Below are 23,401 nucleotides of genomic sequence, written 5' to 3'. Positions count from 1 at the left end.
GGTGTATTTGGAGGGCAAGTTGGTCAGGATAATGTCTATTAGGGTGCCCATGTTTACGGATTTAGGGTTGTACCTGGTGGGTTCCTTGATGATTTGAGTGAGATTGAGGGCATCAAGCTTAGATTGTAGGACTGCCGGGGTGTTAAGCATATCCCAGTTTTGGTCACCTAACAGAACAAACTCTGAAGCTAGATGGGGAGCGATCAGTTCACAGATGGTGACCAGGGCACAGCTGGGAGCTGAGGGGGGTCGGTAGCAGGCGGCAACAGTGAGAGACTTATTTCTGGAGAGATTAATTTTTAAAATTAGAAGTTCTAACTGTTTGGGCATAGACCTGGAAAGTATGACAGAACTTTGCAGGCTATCTCTGCAGTAGATTGCAACTCCTCCCCCTTTGGCAGTTCTATCTTGACGGAAAGTGTTATAGTTGGGTATGGAAATCTCAGAATTTTTGGTGGCCTTCCTAAGCCAGGATTCGGAAACGGCAAGGACATCAGGGTTGGCAGAGTGTGCTAAAGCGGTGAGTAAGGCAAACTTAGGGAGGAGGCTTCTGATGTTGACATGCATAAGGCCAAGGCTTTTTCGATCACAGAAGTCAACAAATGAGGGTGACTGGGGACATGCAGGGCCTGGGTTTACCTCCACATCACCCGAGGAACAGAGGAGTAGTAGGATGAGGGTGCGGCTAAAGGCTATCAAAACTGGTCGCCTAGAGCGTTGGGGACAAGGAATAAAAGGAGCAGATTTATGGGCGTGGTAGAATAGATTCTGGGCATAATGTGCAGACCAGGGTATGGTGGGGCACGGGTACAGCGGAGGCAAGCCCAGGCACTGGGTGATGATAAGAGAGGTTGTATCTCTGGACATGCTGGTCTCAATGGGTGAGGTCACCGCATGTGTGGGGGGTGGGACAAAGGAGGTATCAGAGGTACGGAGAGTTGAACTACGGGGTCCATTGCAAACCAAAACAATGATAACTAGCCTGAACAACAGTATGCAAGGCATATTGATATTTGAGAGAGACATACAATAAGGCATAAAGTGATAGCAGGTCTTGATTGGGAGAGCTAGCTAAAACAACAGGTGAGATAACTGCAGCTAGTCAGCTAACACAGCAACAGCAGGTAAAAATGGCGACGACCAGGCAGAGAGGGTCGGATTAACTACACACAGATCCTGAGTTAAAGCACAGAGCCGACAGATAAAACACACAAATAAACGGAATGGAGTACCGTGAATTAATGGACAGTCAAGCAGGCATCAGCTATGTAGCCGAGTGATCATAGTGTCCAGGGGGCAGCCGTAGATGGAGCAGTGAGGCCTTCACTAAGCTAGCCCGCGGCGTTTAAAGTTAGTAGCCCGGGGGGGTGGTCTGCTCAGACGGAGGGGGTCTGCTCAGACGGAGGCCGGTTGAGGGCACAGCGGATGGGGTGTTCGTCTGCAGACCAGACGTGGTCGTGTCGACAGAGAATCCAAGCCAGATGGCGGTGGCGAAAGAGAGGTTGTGAATTGTAGAATTGTGTATGCTAACTGGTGCTAGCTTCGTGATTCAGACAGCTAGTCATGGGTAGCAAGCTAGCAGAAGATGGAGGTCTGTTTTTAGCCACGCCGTGCAATTCCGTCGGTAGATTAGTGGGGTTCCGTGTGGTAGAGGGGACCAATCCAATTGTCAAAATAGTTATAGTGGCCTAAGAAGATTGTTCGATAGACCTGTTCAGATAGCAGCCGATATGCTCAAGACAGCTAACGATTAGCGGGCCGCAGTTAGCATATGGACGTTCAGGTTACGTCGCGATGGAGGGGCCAGTTGAAATACTCCCTCGGGCAGATAACGTCGGTATCCCAGTCGTGAAGGCCCGGTGGGGCTCCGCATCGGCAGTAAAACGGTTCCGGATAGGTGATTGTAGCCCAGGAGTGGCTGATGGAACTCTTCAGCTGGCTAGCTCCGGGATAATTGGTGTTTGCTCCGGAATTGATGTTAGCCAATAGTCACTCGGATAGCAGCTAAAATATAGCTGATAAGCGCTAGCTGTGGTTAGCTGAACTACTAACGTTAGCTTGTGAGCTGGCTAACTTCTGGCTAGCTTCTGTTGTAGATTTTGGATACGAGGTGAATAATACTTTTGAGGGAAAAAAAACAGATCCGCACCACATTTGGTGAGGTGGGTTGCAGGAGAGTGTTTTGAAGTTGAGTTTTTAAGAAGAAAAAAATATATATATAAAAAGATATGCGAAGAAAAATATATAAAATAAAATTCTTATCCTAGCTTCAGGTCCTGAGCTACAGGCAAAAAGATTTGGGTATGTCATTTCAGGCTAAAATTGAAAAAAAAGGTTTGGATCCCTAATTAAAGAAAGTGTCGACCAATGCAATGCATTTGATGTGAAGGAAACTGTGAATCGTCTGTATGAAAGCCATTTCAATTAATTCATATGAACGTGAATACTTGTGAATCTGTATGAAGACATTGTTAACAGTTCTGCTGCTACTATACAGTACTGCTGCTACTATACAGTACTACTGCTACTATACAGTACTGCTGCTACTATACAGTACTGCTGCTACTATACAGTACTACTGCTACTATACAGTACTGCTGATCCTATACAGTACTACTGCTACTATACAGCACTGCTGCTACTATACAGTACTGCTGCTACTATACAGTACTGCTGCTACTATACAGTACTACTGCTCCTTAACAGTACTACTGCTACTATACAGTACTGCTGCTCCTTGACAGTACTACTGCTACTATACAGTACTGCTGCTACTATACAGTACTGCTGCTCCCATACTCCTATCGGCAGTATGGTGATATTATCGTATCGGCAGTATGGTGATAATATCGTATCGGCAGTATGGTGATTATGGTGATAATATCATATCGGCAGTATGGTAATTATGGTGATAATATCGTATCGGCAGTATGGTGATAATATCGTATCGGCAGTATGGTGATTATGGTGGTAATATCGTATCGGCAGTATGGTGATTATGGTGATAATATCGTATCGGCAGTATGGTGATAATATCGTATCGGCAGTATGGTGATAATATCGTATCGGCAGTATGGTGATAATATCGTATCGGCAGTATGGTGATAATATCGTATCGGCAGTATGGTGATTATGGTGGTAATATCGTATCGGCAGTATGGTGATTATGGTGATAATATCGTATCGGCAGTATGGTGATAATATCGTATCGGCAGTATGGTGATAATATCGTATCGGCAGTATGGTGATAATATCGTATCGGCAGTATGGTGATAATGGTGATAATATCGTTTCGGCAGTATGGTGATAATATCGTATCGGCAGTATGGTGATTATGGTGATAATATCGTATGGTGAGGTATGAGGTCCATGGCTCCACTCGCAGCCCAAGCTGTAGTTGTCATGTAGTTCCTCTTTGTTATTAAACAAATCCCTAAGTAACGTATAGTTGTTATTGACTTCATTTTTGTCACTTCAAAATGGCAGTCAAAACTTAACGCTTGCTACTCTGTTTAAATCCCTGACAGAGTTTGGCATTTCCCGACTCCCTGGTGTTCAGCGCTTTGTCCGGCAGTTCCTCTGGCGAGTGGTGAACTGAAACCGTTTAATTTTCCACAGATTAGTGGGCATGAAAGGCGATGGAGAATAGACACGGAGAGAGAGAGAGAGAGAGAGAGAGACGCTCGTAGAATTTTGCATCTCATAGTGTGTGTGTGTGTGGCCGCGTGTGTGTGTGTGTGTGCACGCGTGCGTATGTCTGTATGTGTGTGCCCGCAGAGTGAAATTCCCACCGGGCGATGAGCCGAGGTCTCGTAGGACTTACCGAGGACGGACAGCTCGCAGGAAGCCGTGATGTTCTGGTTCTTGTTAAACGCCACACAGCTGTAGGAGCCTGAGTCGTCGTCCGTTACGCTGCTGATCAGGAGGTTACTGCCGCCCAGCAGGGAATACTTCTTAGACCTGCAGGGACAGGAACGAACAAAACTGTCCAAGACAACACAGATGTGTAGGCCGACACAATAAGGAACAATGGGAGTGTGTTCAGTGCCCTGTGAACCTGTGATATCCAGGTATATCTTATTCTCCCTCAGAAATATGACATTAAGATACTGTGTATAATAGGACTATGTGTAGGCTGATTCTGTGCCAAACAAAAATTACTTATTTCTTATGGACGGTGGGAAGAACTGACGACATCACAGCCAGACTAGAACCATTCTGTAATGTCGTCACTTCAACCAGTCTGTAATGTCGTCACTTCAACCAGTCTGTAATGTCGTCACTTCAACCAGTCTGTAATGTCGTCTCTTCAACCAGTCTGGAATGCCGTCACTTCAACCAGTCTGTAATGTCGTCACTTACACCAGTTTGGAATGTCGTCTCTTCAACCAGTCTGTAATGTCGTCTCTTCAACCAGTCTGTAATGTCGTCTCTTCAACCAGTCTGTAATGTCGTCACTTCAAGCAGTTTGGAATGCCGTCTCTTTAACCAGTTTGGAATGTCGTCTCTTCAACCAGTCTGTAATATTGGCTCTTCAACCAGTCTGTAATGTCGTCACTTCAACCAGTTTGGAATGTCGTCTCTTCAACCAGTCTGTAATGTCGTCACTTCAACCAGTCTGTAATGTCGTCACTTCAACCAGTCTGTAATGTCGTCTTTTCAACCAGTTTATAATGTCGTCTCTTCAACCAGTCTGTAATGTCATCTCTTCAACCAGTCTGTAATGTCGTCTCTTCAACCAGTATGTAATGTCGTCACTTCAACCAGTATGTAATGTCGTCTCTTCAACCAGTCTGTAATGTCGTCTCTTCAACCAGTCTGTAATGTCGTCACTTCAACCAGTCTGGAATGTCGTGTCTTCAACCAGTCTGTAATGTCGTCTCTTCAACCAGTCTGTTATGCCGTCTCTTCAACCAGTCTGTAATGCCGTCTCTTCAGCCAGTCTGTAATGTCGTCACTTCAACCAGTCTGTAATGTTGTCTCTTCAACCAGTCTGTAATGTCGTCTCTTCAACCAGTTTGTAATGTCGTCTCTTCAACCAGTCTAGAATGTCATCTCTTCAACCAGTTTGTAATGTCGTCTCTTCCACCAGTCTAATGTCGTCTCTTCAACCAGTCTGTAATGTCGTCACTTCAACCAGTCTGTAATGTCGTCTCTTCAACCAGTCTGTAATGTCGTCTCTTCAACCAGTTTGTAATGTCATCTATTCAACCAGTCTGTAATGTCATTTCTTCAACCAGTCTGTAATGTCGTCTCTTCAACCAGTCTGTTAAGTCGTCTCTTCAACCAGTTTGTAATGTCTTCTATTCAACCAGTTTGTAATGTCGTCTCTTCAACCAGTTTGTAATGTCGTCTCTTCAACCAGTCTGTAATGTTGTCTCTTCAACCAGTCGGTTATGCCGTCTCTTCAACCAGTCTGTAATGTCGTCTCTTCAACCAGTCTGTAATGTCATTTCTTCAACCAGTCTGTAATGTCGTCTCTTCAACCAGTCTGTTAAGTCGTCTCTTCAACCAGTTTGTAATGTCTTCTATTCAACCAGTTTGTAATGTCGTCTCTTCAACCAGTTTGTAATGTTGTCTCTTCAACCAGTCTGTAATGTCGTCTCTTCAACCAGTCTGTTATGCCGTCTCTTCAACCAGTCTCTAATGTCGTCTCTTCAACCAGTCTGTAATGTCGTTACTTCAACCAGTCTGTAATGTTGTCTCTTCAACCAGTCGGTTATGCCGTCTCTTCAACCAGTCTGTAATGTCGTCTCTTCAACCAGTCTGTAATGTCATTTCTTCAACCAGTCTGTAATGTCGTCTCTTCAACCAGTCTGTTAAGTCGTCTCTTCAACCAGTTTGTAATGTCTTCTATTCAACCAGTTTGTAATGTCGTCTCTTCAACCAGTCTGTTATGCCGTCTCTTCAACCAGTCTCTAATGTCGTCTCTTCAACCAGTCTGTAATGTCGTTACTTCAACCAGTCTGTAATGTCGTCTCTTCAACCAGTCTGTAATGTCGTCTCTTCCACCAGTCTGTAATGTTGTCACTTCAACCAGTTTGTAATGTCGTCTCTTCAACCAGTTTGTAATGTCGTCTCTTCAACCAGTTTGTAATGTCGTCTCTTCAACCAGTTTGTAATGTCGTCTCTTCAACCAGTTTGTAATGTCGTCTCTTCCACCAGTCTGTAATGTCGTCTCTTCAACCAGTTTGTAATGTCGTCTCTTCAATCAGTCTGTAATGTCGTCTCTTTAACCAGTTTGTAATGTCGTCTCTTCAACCAGTCTGTAATGTCGTCTCTTCAACCAGTCTGTAATGTCGTCTCTTCAACCATTCTGTAATGTCATTTTTTCTACCAGTTTGTCATGTCGTCTCTTCAACCAGTCTGTAATGTCGTTTCTTCAACCAGTCTGTAATGTCGTCTCTTCAGTCTGTAATGTCGTCTCTTCAACCAGTATGTCATGTCGTCTCTTCAACTAGTCTGTAATGTCGTTTCTTCAACCAGTCTGTAATGTCGTCTCTTCAGTCTGTAATGTCGTCTCTTCAACCAGTCTGTAATGTCGTCTCTTCCACCAGTTTGTCATGTCGTCTCTTCAACCAGTCTGTAATGTCATCTATTCAACCAGTCTGTAATGTCGTTTCTTCAACCAGTCTGTAATGTCGTCTCTTCAATCAGTCTGTAATGTCGTCTCTTCAACCAGTATGTAATGTCGTCTCTTCAACCAGTTTGTAATGTCATCTCTTCAACCAGTCTGTAATGTCGTTTCTTCAACCAGTCTGTAATGTCATCTCTTCAACCAGTCTGTAATGTTGTTTCCTCAACCAGTCTGGAATGCCGTCACTTCAACCAGTCTGGAATGTCGTCACTTCAACCAGTCTGTAATGCCGTCACTTCAACCAGTCTGTAATGTTGTCTCTTCAACCAGTCTGTAATGTCGTCTCTTCAACCAGTCTGTAATGTCGTCTCTTCAACCAGTCTGGAATGCCGTCACTTCAACCAGTCTGTAATGTCGTCACTTCAACCAGTCTGTAATGTCGTCACTTCAACCAATCTGTAATGTCGTCTCTTCAACCAGTTTGTAATGTCGTCTCTTCAATCAGTCTGTAATGTCGTCTCTTTAACCAGTTTGTAATGTCGTCTCTTCAACCAGTCTGTAATGTCGTCTCTTCAACCAGTCTGTAATGTCGTCTCTTCAACCATTCTGTAATGTCATTTTTTCTACCAGTTTGTCATGTCGTCTCTTCAACCAGTCTGTAATGTCGTTTCTTCAACCAGTCTGTAATGTCGTCTCTTCAGTCTGTAATGTCGTCTCTTCAACCAGTATGTCATGTCGTCTCTTCAACTAGTCTGTAATGTCGTTTCTTCAACCAGTCTGTAATGTCGTCTCTTCAGTCTGTAATGTCGTCTCTTCAACCAGTCTGTAATGTCGTCTCTTCCACCAGTTTGTCATGTCGTCTCTTCAACCAGTCTGTAATGTCATCTATTCAACCAGTCTGTAATGTCGTTTCTTCAACCAGTCTGTAATGTCGTCTCTTCAATCAGTCTGTAATGTCGTCTCTTCAACCAGTATGTAATGTCGTCTCTTCAACCAGTTTGTAATGTCATCTCTTCAACCAGTCTGTAATGTCGTTTCTTCAACCAGTCTGTAATGTCATCTCTTCAACCAGTCTGTAATGTTGTTTCCTCAACCAGTCTGGAATGCCGTCACTTCAACCAGTCTGGAATGTCGTCACTTCAACCAGTCTGTAATGCCGTCACTTCAACCAGTCTGTAATGTTGTCTCTTCAACCAGTCTGTAATGTCGTCTCTTCAACCAGTCTGTAATGTCGTCTCTTCAACCAGTCTGGAATGCCGTCACTTCAACCAGTCTGTAATGTCGTCACTTCAACCAGTCTGTAATGTCGTCACTTCAACCAATCTGGAATGTCGTCACTTCAACCAGTCTGAAATTTCGTCACTTCAATCAGTCTGAAATGTCGTCTCTACAACCAGCTTTGCCAGCTGGGTGGTGGTTTGATGATCTGCCTCTCACCAGCTCTATGTCATCACATATGTCAAAAGTTTCATGGAACAGATAGGTGGAACATAAAAAGTTTGCTTCCCAAATGGCACCCTTTTCCCTTTATAGTGCACTACTTTAGACCAGAGCCCTATGGAACCCTATTCCATATTTAGTGCACTACTTTAGACCAGAGCCCTATGGAACCCTATTCCCTATATAGTGCACTACTTTAGACCAGAGCCCTATGGAACCCATTTTCCTTTATAGTGCACTACTTTAGACCAGAGCCTATATTGCAAAGTAGTGCACTAAATAGTGAATAGAGTTCCATTTGAAACTGAGACAATGAGTCACTCACCTGCTCTGGATAATCTCAGTTCCTCTCATCCAGTGGAAGGCGGGCGTGGGGAACCCCGAAGCGGAGCACTCCAACACAGCATCTCTCCCCAGGAGGGAGGTGACTCTCTGGGGCTGCTGGAGAAACAGAAGGCCCCTGGTGGTTCCAGGCTCTGGAGAAAGAGAGAGAACGAGAGAGACAATGCTCTTATCCTCTTATCCAACTGAGCATTGAGTGGGGCCAATAGCTGGCTTTTATTTGGAAGATTAACCAGTTGGTGTAAGAGATTGAACTATCAGCTGGTTAAACTAGTTTGTAATGTTATAACAGTGGCTGGCTGGTTAAACTTGTGGCTGGTAAAATAATGGCTGGTTATAATAGTGGCTGGTTAAACTAGTGGCTGGTTAAACTAGTGGCTGGTTGAACTAGTGGCTGGTTAAACTAGTGGCTGGTTATAATAGTGGCTGGTTAAACTAGTGTCTGGTTAAACTAGTGGCTGGTTAAACTAGTGGCTGGTTAAGCTAGTGGCTGGTTATAATAGTGGCTGGTTATAATAGTGTCTGGTTAAACTAGTGTCTGGTTAAACTAGTGGCTGGTTAAACTAGTGGCTGGTTATAATAGTGGCTGGTTAAACTAGTGGCTGGTTAAACTAGTGGCTGGTTATAATAGTGGCTGGTTAAACTAGTGGCTAGTTATAATAGTGGCTGGTTAAACTAGTGGCTGGTTAAACTAGTGGCTGGTTATAATAGTGGCAGGTTAAACTAGTGGCTGGTTAAACTAGTGGCTGGTTATAATAGTGGCTGGTTAAACTAGTGGCTGGTTATAATAGTGGCTGGTTATAATAGTGGCTGGTTATAATAGTGGCTGGTTATAATAGTGGCTGGTTAAACTAGTGGCTGGTTATAATAGTGTCTGGTTATAATAGTGGCTGGTTAAACTAGTGGCTGGTTAAACTAGTGTTTGGTTATAATAGTGGCTGGTTATAATAGTGGCAGGTTAAACTAGTGGCTGGTTAAACTAGTGGCTGGTTATAATAGTGGCTGGTTATAATAGTGGCTGGTTATAATAGTGGCTGGTTAAACTAGTGTTTGGTTATAATAGTGGCTGGTTATAATAGTGGCAGGTTAAACTAGTGGCTGGTTAAACTAGTGGCTGGTTATAATAGTGGCTGGTTATAATAGTGGCTGGTTAAACTAGTGGCTGGTTATAATAGTGGCTGGTTAAACTAGTGGCTGGTTAAACTAGTGGCTGGTTAAACTAGTGTTTGGTTATAATAGTGGCTGGTTAAACTAGTGGCTGGTTATAATAGTGGCTGGTTAAACTAGTGGCTGGTTATAATAGTGGCTGGTTATAAAAGCGGCTGGTTATAATAGTGGCTGGTTATAATAGTGGCTGGTTAAACTAGTGTTTGGTTATAATAGTGGCTGGTTATAATAGTGGCAGGTTAAACTAGTGGCTGGTTAAACTAGTGGCTGGTTATAATAGTGGCTGGTTATAATAGTGGCTGGTTAAACTAGTGGCTGGTTATAATAGTGGCTGGTTAAACTAGTGGCTGGTTAAACTCGTGTTTGGTTATAATAGTGGCTGGTTAAACTAGTGGCTGGTTATAATAGCGGCTGGTTATAATAGTGGCTGGTTAAACTAGTTGCTGGTTATAATAGTGGCTGGTTAAACTAGTGGCTGGTTAAACTAGTGGCTGGTTAAACTAGTGTTTGGTTATAATAGTGGCTGGTTAAACTAGTGGCTGGTTAAACTAGTGGCTGGTTATAATAGTGGCTGGTTAAACTAGTGGCTGGTTATAATAGTGGCTGGTTAAACTAGTGGCTGGTTAAGCTAGTGGCTGGTTATAACAGTGGCTGGTTATAATAGTGGCTGGTTAAACTAGTGGCTGGTTATAATAGTGTCTGGTTATAATAGTGGCTGGTTATAATAGTGGCTGGTTATAATAGTGGCTGGTTAAACTATTGGCTGGTTATAATAGTGGCTGGTTAAACTAGTGGCTGGTTAAACTAGTGGCTGGTTAAACTAGTGGCTGGTTAAAATAGTGGCTGGTTAAACTAGTGGCTGGTTATAATAGTGAGCTGGTTAAACTAGTGGCTGGTTAAACTAGTGACTAGTTAAACTAGTGGCTGGTTAAACTAGTGGCTGGTTAAACTAGTGGCTGGTTAAACTAGTGGCTGGTTATAATAGTGGCTGGTTAAACTAGTGGATGGTTATAATAGTGGCTGGTTAAACTAGTGGCTGGTTAAACTAGTGGCTGGTTAAGCTAGTGGCTGGTTAAACTAGTGGCTGGTTAAGCTAGTGGCTGGTTATATTAGTGGCTGGTTTTAATAGTGGCTGGTTATAATAGTGGCTGGTTAAACTAGTGGCTGGTAAAACTAGTGTTTGGTTATAATAGTGGCTGTTTAAACTAGTGGCTGGTTAAACTAGTGGCTGGTTAAACTAGTGTTTGGTTATAATAGTGGCTGGTTAAACTAGTGGCTGGTTATAATAGTGGCTGGTTATAATAGTGGCATGTTAAACTAGTTGCTGGTTATAATAGTGGCTGGTTAAACTAGTGGCTGGTTAAACTAGTGGCTGGTTAAACTAGTGTTTGGTTATAATAGTGGCTGGTTAAACTAGTGGCTGGTTATAATAGTGGCTGGTTAAACTAGTGGCTGGTTATAATAGTGGCTGGTTAAACTAGTGGCTGGTTAAGCTAGTGGCTGGTTATAACAGTGAGTGGTTATAATAGTGGCTGGTTAAACTAGTGGCTGGTTATAATAGTGTCTGGTTATAATAGTGGCTGGTTATAATAGTGGCTGGTTATAATAGTGGCTGGTTAAACTAGTGGCTGGTTAAACTAGTGGCTGGTTATAATAGTGGCTGGTTAAACTAGTGGCTGGTTAAACTAGTGGCTGGTTAAACTAGTGGCTGGTTAAAATAGTGGCTGGTTAAACTAGTGGCTGGTTATAATAGTGAGCTGGTTAAACTAGTGGCTGGTTAAACTAGTGACTAGTTAAACTAGTGGCTGGTTAAACTAGTGGCTGGTTAAACTAGAGGCTGGTTAAACTAGTGGCTGGTTATAATAGTGGCTGGTTAAACTAGTGGCTGGTTATAATAGTGGCTGGTTAAACTAGTGGCTGGTTATAATAGTGGCTGGTTAAACTAGTGGCTGGTTAAGCTAGTGGCTGGTTAAACTAGTGGCTGGTTAAGCTAGTGGCTGGTTATAATAGTGGCTGGTTATAATAGTGGCTGGTTATAATAGTGGCTGGTTAAACTAGTGGCTGGTAAAACTAGTGTTTGGTTATAATAGTGGCTGGTTATAATAGTGGCTTTTTACAATATTGGCTGGTTAAACTAGTGTCTGGTTAAACTAGTGGCTGGTTAAGCTAGAGTCTGGTTAAGCTAGTGGCTGGTTAAACTAGTGGCTGGTTAAACTAGTGGCTGGTTAAACTAGTGGCTGGTTATAATAGTGGCTGGTTATAATAGTGGCTGGTTATAATAGTGGCTGGTTAAACTAGTGGCTGGTTATAATAGTGTCTGGTTAAACTAGTGTCTGGTTAAACTAGTGGCTGGTTAAACTAGTGGCTGGTTAAAATAGTGGCTGGTTAAACTAGTGGCTGGTTATAATAGTGGCTGGTTATAATAGTGGCTGGTTAAACTAGTGGCTGGTTATAATAGCGGCTGGTTAAACTAGTGGCTGGTTAAACTAGTGGCTGGTTATAATAGTGGCTGGTTAAACTAGTGGCTGGTTAAACTAGTGGCTGGTTATAATAGTGGCTGGTTAAACTAGTGGCTGGTTATAATAGTGGCTGGTTAAACTAGTGGCTGGTAAAACTAGTGTTTGGTTATAATAGTGGCTGGTTATAATAGTGGCTTTTTACAATATTGGCTGGTTAAACTAGTGTCTGGTTAAACTAGTGGCTGGTTAAGCTAGAGTCTGGTTAAGCTAGTGGCTGGTTAAACTAGTGGCTGGTTAAACTAGTGGCTGGTTAAACTAGTGGCTGGTTATACTAGTGGCTGGTTATAATAGTGGCTGGTTATAATAGTGGCTGGTTAAACTAGTGGCTGGTTATAATAGTGGCTGGTTAAACTAGTGTCTGGTTAAACTAGTGGCTGGTTAAACTAGTGGCTGGTTAAAATAGTGGCTGGTTAAACTAGTGGCTGGTTATAATAGTGGCTGGTTATAATAGTGGCTGGTTAAACTAGTGGCTGGTTATAATAGCGGCTGGTTAAACTAGTGGCTGGTTAAACTAGTGGCTGGTTATAATAGTGGCTGGTTAAACTAGTGGCTGGTTAAACTAGTGGCTGGTTATAATAGTGGCTGGTTAAACTAGTGGCTGGTTATAATAGTGGCTGGTTAAACTAGTGGCTGGTTAAACTAGTGGTTGGTTATAATAGTGGCTGGTTAAACTAGTGGCTGGTTATAATAGTGGCTGGTTAAACTAGTGGCTGGTTAAACTAGTGGCTGGTTATAATAGTGGCTGGTTAAACTAGTGGCTGGTTATAATAGTGGCTGGTTAAACTAGTGGCTGGTTATAATAGTGGCTGGTTAAACTAGTGGCTGGTTAAACTAGTGGCTGGTTACAATAGTGGCTGGTTAAACTATTGGCTGGTTATAATAGTGGCTGGTTATAATAGTGGCTGGTTAAACTAGTGGCTGGTTATAATAGTGGCTGGTTAAACTAGTGGCTGGTTATAATAGTGGCTGGTTAAACTATTGGCTGGTTATAATAGTGGCTGGTTATAATAGTGGCTGGTTATAATAGTGGCTGGTTATAATAGTGGCTGGTTAAACTAGTGGCTGGTTATAATAGTGGCTGGTTAAACTAGTGGCTGGTTATAATAGTGGCTGGTTAAACTAGTGGCTGGTTATAATAGTGGCTGGTTAAACTAGTGGCTGGTTATAATAGTGGCTGGTTATAATAGCGGCTGGTTATAATAGTGGCTGGTTATAATAGTGGCTGGTTAAACTAGTGGCTGGTTATAATAGTGGCTGGTTAAACTAGTGGCTGGTTATAATAGTGGCTGGTTAAACTAGTGGCTGGTTAAACTAGTGGCTGGTTATAATAGTGGCTGGTTAAACTAGTGGCTGGTTATAATAGTGGCTGGTTATAATAGTGGCTGGTTATAATAGTGGCTGGTTAAACTAGTGGCTGGTTATAATAGTGGCTGGTTAAACTAGTGTCTGGTTAAACTAGTGGCTGGTTAAACTAGTGGCTGGTTAAAATAGTGGCTGGTTAAACTAGTGGCTGGTTATAATAGTGGCTGGTTATAATAGTGGCTGGTTAAACTAGTGGCTGGTTATAATAGCGGCTGGTTAAACTAGTGGCTGGTTAAACTAGTGGCTGGTTATAATAGTGGCTGGTTAAACTAGTGGCTGGTTAAACTAGTGGCTGGTTATAATAGTGGCTGGTTAAACTAGTGGCTGGCTATAATAGTGGCTGGTTAAACTAGTGGCTGGTTAAACTAGTGGCTGGTTATAATAGTGGCTGGTTAAACTAGTGGCTGGTTATAATAGTGGCTGGTTAAACTAGTGGCTGGTTAAACTAGTGGCTGGTTATAATAGTGGCTGGTTAAACTAGTGGCTGGTTATAATAGTGGCTGGTTATAATAGTGGCTGGTTATAATAGTGGCTGGTTAAACTAGTGGCTGGTTATAATAGTGGCTGGTTAAACTAGTGTCTGGTTAAACTAGTGGCTGGTTAAACTAGTGGCTGGTTAAAATAGTGGCTGGTTAAACTAGTGGCTGGTTATAAGAGTGGCTGGTTATAATAGTGGCTGGTTAAACTAGTGGCTGGTTATAATAGCGGCTGGTTAAACTAGTGGCTGGTTAAACTAGTGGCTAGTTATAATAGTGGCTGGTTATAATAGCGGCTGGTTATAATAGTGGTGGTTATAATAGTGGCTGGTTATAATAGCGGCTGGTTATAATAGTGGCTGGTTATAATAGTTGCTGGTTAAACTAGTGGCTGGTTAAACAAGTGTTTGGTTATAATAGTGGCTGGTTATAATAGTGGCAGGTTAAACTAGTGGCTGGTTATAATAGTGGCTGGTTATAATAGTGGCTGGTTATAATAGTGTCTGGTTATAATAGTGGCTGGTTATAATAGTGGCTCGTTATAATAGTGGCTGGTTAAACTAGTGGCTGGTTAAACTAGTGGCTGGTTATAATAGTGGCTGGTTAAACTAGTGGCTGGTTAAACTAGTGGCTGGTTAAACTAGTGTTTGGTTATAATAGTGGCTGGTTAAACTAGTGGCTGGTTATAATAGTGGCTGGTTATAATAGTGGCTGGTTAAACTAGTTGCTGGTTATAATAGTGGCTGGTTAAACTAGTGGCTGGTTAAACTAGTGGCTGGTTAAACTAGTGTTTGGTTATAATAGTGGCTGGTTAAACTAGTGGCTGGTTATAATAGTGGCTGGTTAAACTAGTGGCTGGTTATAATAGTGGCTGGTTAAACTAGTGGCTGGTTAAGCTAGTGGCTGGTTATAACAGTGGCTGGTTATAATAGTGGCTGGTTAAACTAGTTGCTGGTTAAACTAGTGGCTGGTTATAATAGTGGCTGGTTATAATAATGGCTGGTTATAATAGTGGCTGGTTAAACTAGTTGCTGGTTAAACTAGTGGCTGGTTATAATAGTGGCTGGTTAAACTAGTGGCTGGTTATGATAGTGGCTGGTTAAACTAGTGGCTGGTTATAATAGTGGCTGGTTAAACTAGTTGCTGGTTATAATAGTGGCTGGTTAAACTAGTGGCTGGTTATAATAGTTGCTGGTTAAACTAGTGGCTGGTTAAACTAGTGGCTGGTTAAACTAGTGGCTGGTTGAAACAGTGGCTCGTTAAGCTAGTGGCTGGTTAAACTAGTGGCTGGTTATAATAGTGGCTGGTTAAACTAGTGGCTGGTTATAATAGTGGCTGGTTATAATAGTGGCTGGTTTAACTAGTGGCTGGTTAAATTAGTGGCTGGTTATAATAGTTGCTTGTTAAACTAGTGGCTGGTTAAACTAGTGGCTGGTAAAACTAGTGTTTGGTTATAATAGTGGCTGGTTATAATAGTGGCTGGTTATAATAGTGGCTGGTTATAATAGTGGCTGGTTAAACTAGTGGCTGGTTATAATAGTGGCTGGTTATAATAGCGGCTGGTTATAATAGTGGCTGGTTATAATAGTGGCTGGTTAAACTAGTGGCTGGTTAAACTAGTGTTTGGTTATAATAGTGGCTGGTTATAATAGTGGCAGGTTAAACTAGTGGCTGGTTAAACTAGTGGCTGGTTATAATAGTGGCTGGTTATAATAGTGGCTGGTTATAATAGTGGCTGGTTATAATAGTGGCTGGTTATAATAGTAGCTGGTTAAACTAGTGGCTGGTTAAACTAGTGGCTGGTTATAATAGTGGCTGGTTAAACTAGTGGCTTGTTAAACTAGTGGCTGGTTAAACTAGTGTTTGGTTATAATAGTGGCTGGTTAAACTAGTGGCTGGTTATAATAGTGGCTGGTTATAATAGTGGCTGGTTAAACTAGTTGCTGGTTATAATAGTGGCTGGTTAAACTAGTGGCTGGTTAAACTAGTGGCTGGTTAAACTAGTGTTTGGTTATAATAGTGGCTGGTTAAACTAGTGGCTGGTTATAATAGTGGCTGGTTAAACTAGTGGCTGGTTATAATAGTGGCTGGTTAAACTAGTGGCTGGTTAAGCTAGTGGCTGGTTATAACAGTGGCTGGTTATAATAGTGGCTGGTTAAACTAGTTGCTGGTTAAACTAGTGGCTGGTTATAATAGTGGCTGGTTATAATAATGGCTGGTTATAATAGTGGCTGGTTAAACTAGTGGCTGGTTAAACTAGGGGCTGGTTATACTAGTGGCTGGTTAAACTAGTGGCTGGTTAAACTATTGGCTGGTTATAATAGTGGCTGGTTAAACTAGTGGCTGGTTAAAATAGTGGCTGGTTAAACTAGTGGCTGGTTATAATAGTGAGCTGGTTAAACTAGTGGCTGGATTTACTAGTGACTGGTTAAACTAGTGGCTGGTTAAACTAGTGGCTGGTTAAACTAGTGGCTGGTTAAACTAGTGGCTGGTTATAATAGTGGCTGGTTAAACTAGCGGCTGGTTATAATAGTGGCTGGTTATAATAGTGGCTGGTTATAATAGTGGCTGGTTAAACTAGTGGCTGGTTAAACTAGTGGCTGGTTAAACTAGTGGCTTGTTATAATAGTGGCTGGTTATAATAGTGGCTGGTTATAATAGTGGCTGGTTATAATAGTGGCTGGTTAAACTAGTGGCTAGTTAAACTAGTGGCTGGTTATAATAGTGGCTGGTTAAACTAGTGGCTGGTTATAATAGTGGCTGGTTATAATAGTGGCTGGTTAAACTAGTGGCTGGTTATCTTAGTGGCTGGTTATAATAGTGGCTGGTTATAATAGTGGCTGGTTAAACTAGTTGCTGGTTATAATAGTGGCTGGTTAAACTAGTGGCTGGTTATAATAGTTGCTGGTTAAACTAGTGGCTGGTTAAACTAGTGGCTGGTTAAACTAGTGGCTGGTTAAACTAGTGGCTGGTTAAACTAGTGGCTGGTTAAACTAGTGGCTGGTTAAAATAGTGGCTGGTTTAACTAGTGGCTGGTTAAACTAGTGTTTGGTTATAATAGTGGCTGGTTAAACTAGTGGCTGGTTAAACTAGTGGCTGGTTAAACTAGTGGCTGGTTAAACTAGTGTTTGGTTATAATAGTGGCTGGTTAAACTAGTGGCTGGTTATAATAGTGGCTGGTTATAATAGTGGCTGGTTAAACTAGTTGCTGGTTATAATAGTGGCTGGTTAAACTAGTGGCTGGTTAAACTAGTGGCTGGTTAAACTAGTGTTTGGTTATAATAGTGGCTGGTTAAACTAGTGGCTGGTTATAATAGTGGCTGGTTAAACTAGTGGCTGGTTATAATAGTGGCTGGTTAAACTAGTGGCTGGTTAAGCTAGTGGCTGGTTATAACAGTGGCTGGTTATAATAGTGGCTGGTTAAACTAGTGGCTGGTTATAATAGTGTCTGGTTATAATAGTGGCTGGTTATAATAGTGGCTGGTTATAATAGTGGCTGGTTAAACTAGTGGCTGGTTAAACTAGTGGCTGGTTATAATAGTGGCTGGTTAAACAATTGGCTGGTTAAACTAGTGGCTGGTTAAACTAGTGGCTGGTTAAACTAGTGGCTGGTTAAAATAGTGGCTGGTTAAACTAGTGGCTGGTTATAATAGTGAGCTGGTTAAACTAGTGGCTGGATTTACTAGTGGCTGGTTAAACTAGTGGCTGGTTATAATAGTGGCTGGTTAAACTAGTGGCTGGTTATAATAGTGGCTGGTTATAATAGTGGCTGGTTAAACTAGTGGCTGGTTATAATAGTGGCTGGTTTAACTAGTGGCTGGTTAAACTAGTGTTTGGTTATAATAGTGGCTGGTTAAACTAGTGGCTGGTTAAACTAGTGGCTGGTTAAACTAGTGGCTGGTTAAACTAGTGTTTGGTTATAATAGTGGCTGGTTAAACTAGTGGCTGGTTATAATAGTGGCTGATTATAATAGTGGCTGGTTAAACTAGTTGCTGGTTATAAAAGTGGCTGGTTAAACTAGTGGCTGGTTAAACTAGTGGCTGGTTAAACTAGTGTTTGGTTATAATAGTGGCTGGTTAAACTAGTGGCTGGTTATAATAGTGGCTGGTTAAACTAGTGGCTGGTTATAATAGTGGCTGGTTAAACTAGTGGCTGGTTAAGCTAGTGGCTGGTTATAACAGTGGCTGGTTATAATAGTGGCTGGTTAAACTAGTGGCTGGTTATAATAGTGTCTGGTTATAATAGTGGCTGGTTATAATAGTGGCTGGTTATAATAGTGGCTGGTTAAACTAGTGGCTGGTTAAACTAGTGGCTGGTTATAATAGTGGCTGGTTAAACAATTGGCTGGTTAAACTAGTGGCTGGTTAAACTAGTGGCTGGTTAAACTAGTGGCTGGTTAAAATAGTGGCTGGTTAAACTAGTGGCTGGTTATAATAGTGAGCTGGTTAAACTAGTGGCTGGATTTACTAGTGGCTGGTTAAACTAGTGGCTGGTTATAATAGTGGCTGGTTAAACTAGTGGCTGGTTATAATAGTGGCTGGTTATAATAGTGGCTGGTTAAACTAGTGGCTGGTTAAGCTAGTGGCTGGTTATAACAGTGGCTGGTTATAATAGTGGCTGGTTAAACTAGTGGCTGGTTATAATAGTGTCTGGTTATAATAGTGGCTGGTTATAATAGTGGCTGGTTATAATAGTGGCTGGTTAAACTAGTGGCTGGTTAAACTAGTGGCTGGTTATAATAGTGGCTGGTTAAACAATTGGCTGGTTAAACTAGTGGCTGGTTAAACTAGTGGCTGGTTAAACTAGTGGCTGGTTAAAATAGTGGCTGGTTAAACTAGTGGCTGGTTATAATAGTGAGCTGGTTAAACTAGTGGCTGGATTTACTAGTGGCTGGTTAAACTAGTGGCTGGTTATAATAGTGGCTGGTTAAACTAGTGGCTGGTTATAATAGTGGCTGGTTATAATAGTGGCTGGTTAAACTAGTGGCTGGTTATAATAGTGGCTGGTTTAACTAGTGGCTGGTTAAACTAGTGTTTGGTTATAATAGTGGCTGGTTAAACTAGTGGCTGGTTAAACTAGTGGCTGGTTAAACTAGTGGCTGGTTAAACTAGTGTTTGGTTATAATAGTGGCTGGTTAAACTAGTGGCTGGTTATAATAGTGGCTGGTTATAATAGTGGCTGGTTAAACTAGTTGCTGGTTATAATAGTGGCTGGTTAAACTAGTGGCTGGTTAAACTAGTGGCTGGTTAAACTAGTGTTTGGTTAAAATAGTGGCTGGTTAAACTAGTGGCTGGTTATAATAGTGGCTGGTTAAACTAGTGGCTGGTTATAATAGTGGCTGGTTAAACTAGTGGCTGGTTAAGCTAGTGGCTGGTTATAACAGTGGCTGGTTATAATAGTGGCTGGTTAAACTAGTGGCTGGTTATAATAGTGTCTGGTTATAATAGTGGCTGGTTATAATAGTGGCTGGTTATAATAGTGGCTGGTTAAACTAGTGGCTGGTTAAACTAGTGGCTGGTTATAATAGTGGCTGGTTAAACAATTGGCTGGTTAAACTAGTGGCTGGTTAAACTAGTGGCTGGTTAAACTAGTGGCTGGTTAAAATAGTGGCTGGTTAAACTAGTGGCTGGTTATAATAGTGAGCTGGTTAAACTAGTGGCTGGATTTACTAGTGGCTGGTTAAACTAGTGGCTGGTTATAATAGTGGCTGGTTAAACTAGTGGCTGGTTATAATAGTGGCTGGTTATAATAGTGGCTGGTTAAACTAGTGGCTGGTTATAATAGTGGCTGGTTAAACTAGTGGCTGGTTAAACTAGTGGCTGGTTATAATAGTGGCTGGTTAAACTAGTGGCTGGTTATAATAGTGGCTGGTTAAACTAGTGGCTGGTTATAATAGTGGCTGGTTAAACTAGTGGCTGGTTAAACTAGTGGCTGGTTAAACTAGTGGCTGGTTAAACTATTGGCTGGTTATAATAGTGGCTGGTTAAACTAGTGGCTGGTTAAACTATTGGCTGGTTATAATAGTGGCTGGTTAAACTAGTGGCTGGTTAAACTAGTGGCTGGTTAAACTATTGGCTGGTTAAGCTAGTGGCTGGTTATAATAGTGGCTGGTTAAACTAGTGGCTGGTTAAACTAGTGACTGGTTAAACTATTGGCTGGTTAAGCTAGTGGCTGGTTATAATTGTGGCTGGTTATAATAGTGGCTGGTTAAGCTAGTGGCTGGTTAAACTAGTGGCTGGTTATAATAGTGGCTGGTTAAACTATTGGCTGGTTATAATAGTGGCTGGTTATAATAGTGGCTGGTTAAACTAGTGGCTGGTTAAACTATTGGCTGGTTAAGCTAGTGGCTGGTTATAATAGTGGCTGGTTAAACTAGTGGCTGGTTATAATAGTGGCTGGTTAAACTAGTGGCTGGTTATAATAGTGGCTGGTTAAACTAGTGGCTGGTTAAACTAGTGGCTGGTTAAACTAGTGGCTGGTTAAACTATTGGCTGGTTATAATAGTGGCTGGTTAAACTAGTGGCTGGTTAAACTATTGGCTGGTTATAATAGTGGCTGGTTAAACTAGTGGCTGGTTAAACTAGTGGCTGGTTAAACTATTGGCTGGTTAAGCTAGTGGCTGGTTATAATAGTGGCTGGTTAAACTAGTGGCTGGTTAAACTAGTGACTGGTTAAACTATTGGCTGGTTAAGCTAGTGGCTGGTTATAATAGTGGCTGGTTATAATAGTGGCTGGTTAAGCTAGTGGCTGGTTAAACTAGTGGCTGGTTACAATAGTGGCTGGTTAAACTATTGGCTGGTTATAATAGTGGCTGGTTATAATAGTGGCTGGTTAAACTAGTGGCTGGTTAAACTATTGGCTGGTTAAGCTAGTGGCTGGTTATAATAGTGGCTGGTTAAACTAGTGGCTGGTTATAATAGTGGCTGGTTATAATAGCGGCTGGTTATAATAGTGGCTGGTTAAACTAGTGGCTGGTTATAATAGTGGCTGGTTATAATAGCGGCTGGTTATAATAGTGTGGTTGTCAGTGGATGAATGACTACATATTTCAATGGGAAACATCATCTGAAATAATTTTTTTCAAACGGCTCAAAATGTTTCATTCATTCTCATCCCGAGACCAGTGGGTCCTACGACGTTTTAACTTCAATGTAATGTTTTTGGGGGCCAGAATAACCCCGTGAGAATCACTCACCTAGATGTAATGTTTCTTACCGTTGTCTCATCTCCTAACAAGCCTTGTGGTTTATATAGAACTATCTGAACCAGAGACAAGAGACTGTTGCTGAGGGCAAATACAATGTCAATTGGGAACAACACACACTACGGAGGGAACACCAGACACTAAGGAGGGAACAACACACACTAAGGAGGGAACACCAGACACTAAGGAGGGAACACCAGACACTAAGGAGGGAACACCAGACACTAAGGAGGGAACACCAGAAACTAAGGAGGGAACAACACACACTAAGGAGGGAATACCACACACTAAGGAGGGAACACCACACACTAAGGAGGGAATACCACACACTAAGGAGGGAACACCAGAAACTAAGGAGGGAACACCAGACACTAAGGAGGGAACACCAGACACTAAGGAGGGAACACCAGACACTAAGGAGGGAACACCACACACTAAGGAGGGAACACCAGACCCTAAGGAGGGAACACCAGACACTAAGGAGGGAACACCAGACACTAAGGAGGGAACACCAGACCCTAAGGAGGGAACATCAGACACTAAGGAGGGAACACCAGACACTAAGGAGGGAACACCAGACACTAAGGAGGGAACACCAGACACTAAGGAGGGAACACCACACACTAAGGAGGGAACACCAGACACTAAGGAGGGAATACCAGACACTAAGGAGGGAACACCAGACCCTAAGGAGGGAACACCAGGCACTAAGGAGGGAACACCAGACACTAAGGAGGGAACACCACACACTACGGAGGGAACACCAGACACTACGGAGGGAACACCAGACACTAAGGAGGGAACACCAGAAACTAAGGAGGGAACACCAGAAACTAAGGAGGGAACACAAGACACTAAGGAGGGAACACCACACACTAAGGAGGGAACACCAGACACCAAGGAGGGAACACCAGACACTAAGGAGGGAACAACACACACTAAGGAGGGAACACCAGACACTAAGGAGGGAACACCAGACACTAAGGAGGGAATACCACACACTAAGGAGGGAACACCAGACACTAAGGAGGGAATACCAGACACTAAGGAGGGAACACCAGAAACTAAGGAGGGAACACCAGACACTAAGGAGGGAACACCAGACACTAAGGAGGGAACACCAGACACTAAGGAGGGAACAACACACACTAAGGAGGGAACACCAGACACTAAGGAGGGAACATCAGACACTAAGGAGGGAACACCAGAAACTAAGGAGGGAACACCACACACTAAGGAGGGGTAGGGTGGGGTAACATAGCCACAATGCATTCCTCCAACACCCTTATATCTTAACATGCCAACAACAGTGGCTCAACAAACGTAACCTGTTTAAGACACCCCATTCAGGTAATCCAACTCTAGTCACCACTAGACTGGGGGGTTTCTCCAGTCACCACTAGACTGGGGGACTTCTCCAGTCACCACTAGACTGGGGGATTTCTCCAGTCACCACTACAATGGTGGATTTCTCCAGTCACCACTAGACTGGGGGATTTCTCCAGTCACCACTAGACTGGGGGATTTCTCCAGTCACCACTACAATGGTGGATTTCTCCAGTCACCACTAGACTGGGGGATTTCTCCAGTCACCACTAGACTGGGGGATTTCTCCAGTCACCACTAGACTGGGGGATTTCTCCAGTCACCACTAGACTGGGGGGATTTCTCCAGTCACCACTAGACTGGGGGATTTCTCCAGTCACCACTAGACAGGGGGATTTCTCCAGTCACCACTAGACTGGGGGATTTCTCCAGTCACCACTAGACTGGGGGATTTCTCCAGTCACCACTAGACTGGGGGATTTCTCCAGTCACCACTAGACTGGGGGATTTCTCCAGTCACCACTAGACAGGGGGATTTCTCCAGTCACCACTAGACTGGGGGATTTCTCCAGTCACCACTACACTGGGGGATTTCTCCAGTCACCACTAGACTGGGGGATTTCTCCAGTCACCACTAGACTGGGGGATTTCTCCAGTCACCACTAGACTGGGGGATTTCTCCAGTCACCACTACACTGGGGGATTTCTCCAGTCACCACTAGACTGGGGGATTTCTCCAGTCACCACTAGACTGGGGGATTTCTCCAGTCACCACTAGACTGGGGGATTTCTCCAGTCACCACTAGACTGGGGGATTTCTTCAATGTGATTGTGAATGTTCTTTCCCCAACAACGCAAAGTGCAGGCAGGGATATGTAGTTAAACAGTGGTTTATCTGACAGACAGGGAGATGGAGGGTGAATGTGTGTGTGTCTGTCTGTCTGTCTGTCTGTCTGTCTGTCTGTCTGTCTGTCTGTCTGTCTGTCT

General features: G+C 42.8%; 1 protein-coding gene across 1 annotated transcript in view; it reads right to left on the bottom strand.

Moving 5' to 3' along the window:
• Positions 1 to 23,401, bottom strand: part of LOC129833650 (netrin receptor DCC-like) — a gene marked incomplete at its 5' end in the record, with an annotated part of 322,538 nt that overhangs the window by 287,000 nt on the left and 12,137 nt on the right. Inside the window, 2 exons of the mRNA XM_055898366.1 lie at positions 3,824 to 3,960; positions 8,343 to 8,493. Of these exons, the coding sequence (XP_055754341.1) occupies positions 3,824 to 3,960; positions 8,343 to 8,493 (288 nt within the window). The remainder of the gene's footprint in view (positions 1 to 3,823; positions 3,961 to 8,342; positions 8,494 to 23,401) is intronic.

The sequence above is a fragment of the Salvelinus fontinalis genome, chromosome 2, assembly GCF_029448725.1.
Source record: "Salvelinus fontinalis isolate EN_2023a chromosome 2, ASM2944872v1, whole genome shotgun sequence".
NCBI classification, from domain to species: domain Eukaryota; kingdom Metazoa; phylum Chordata; class Actinopteri; order Salmoniformes; family Salmonidae; genus Salvelinus; species Salvelinus fontinalis.
The sequence above is the reverse complement of the archived record's forward strand: the minus strand, read 5'-3'. Positions and strand labels throughout refer to the sequence as shown.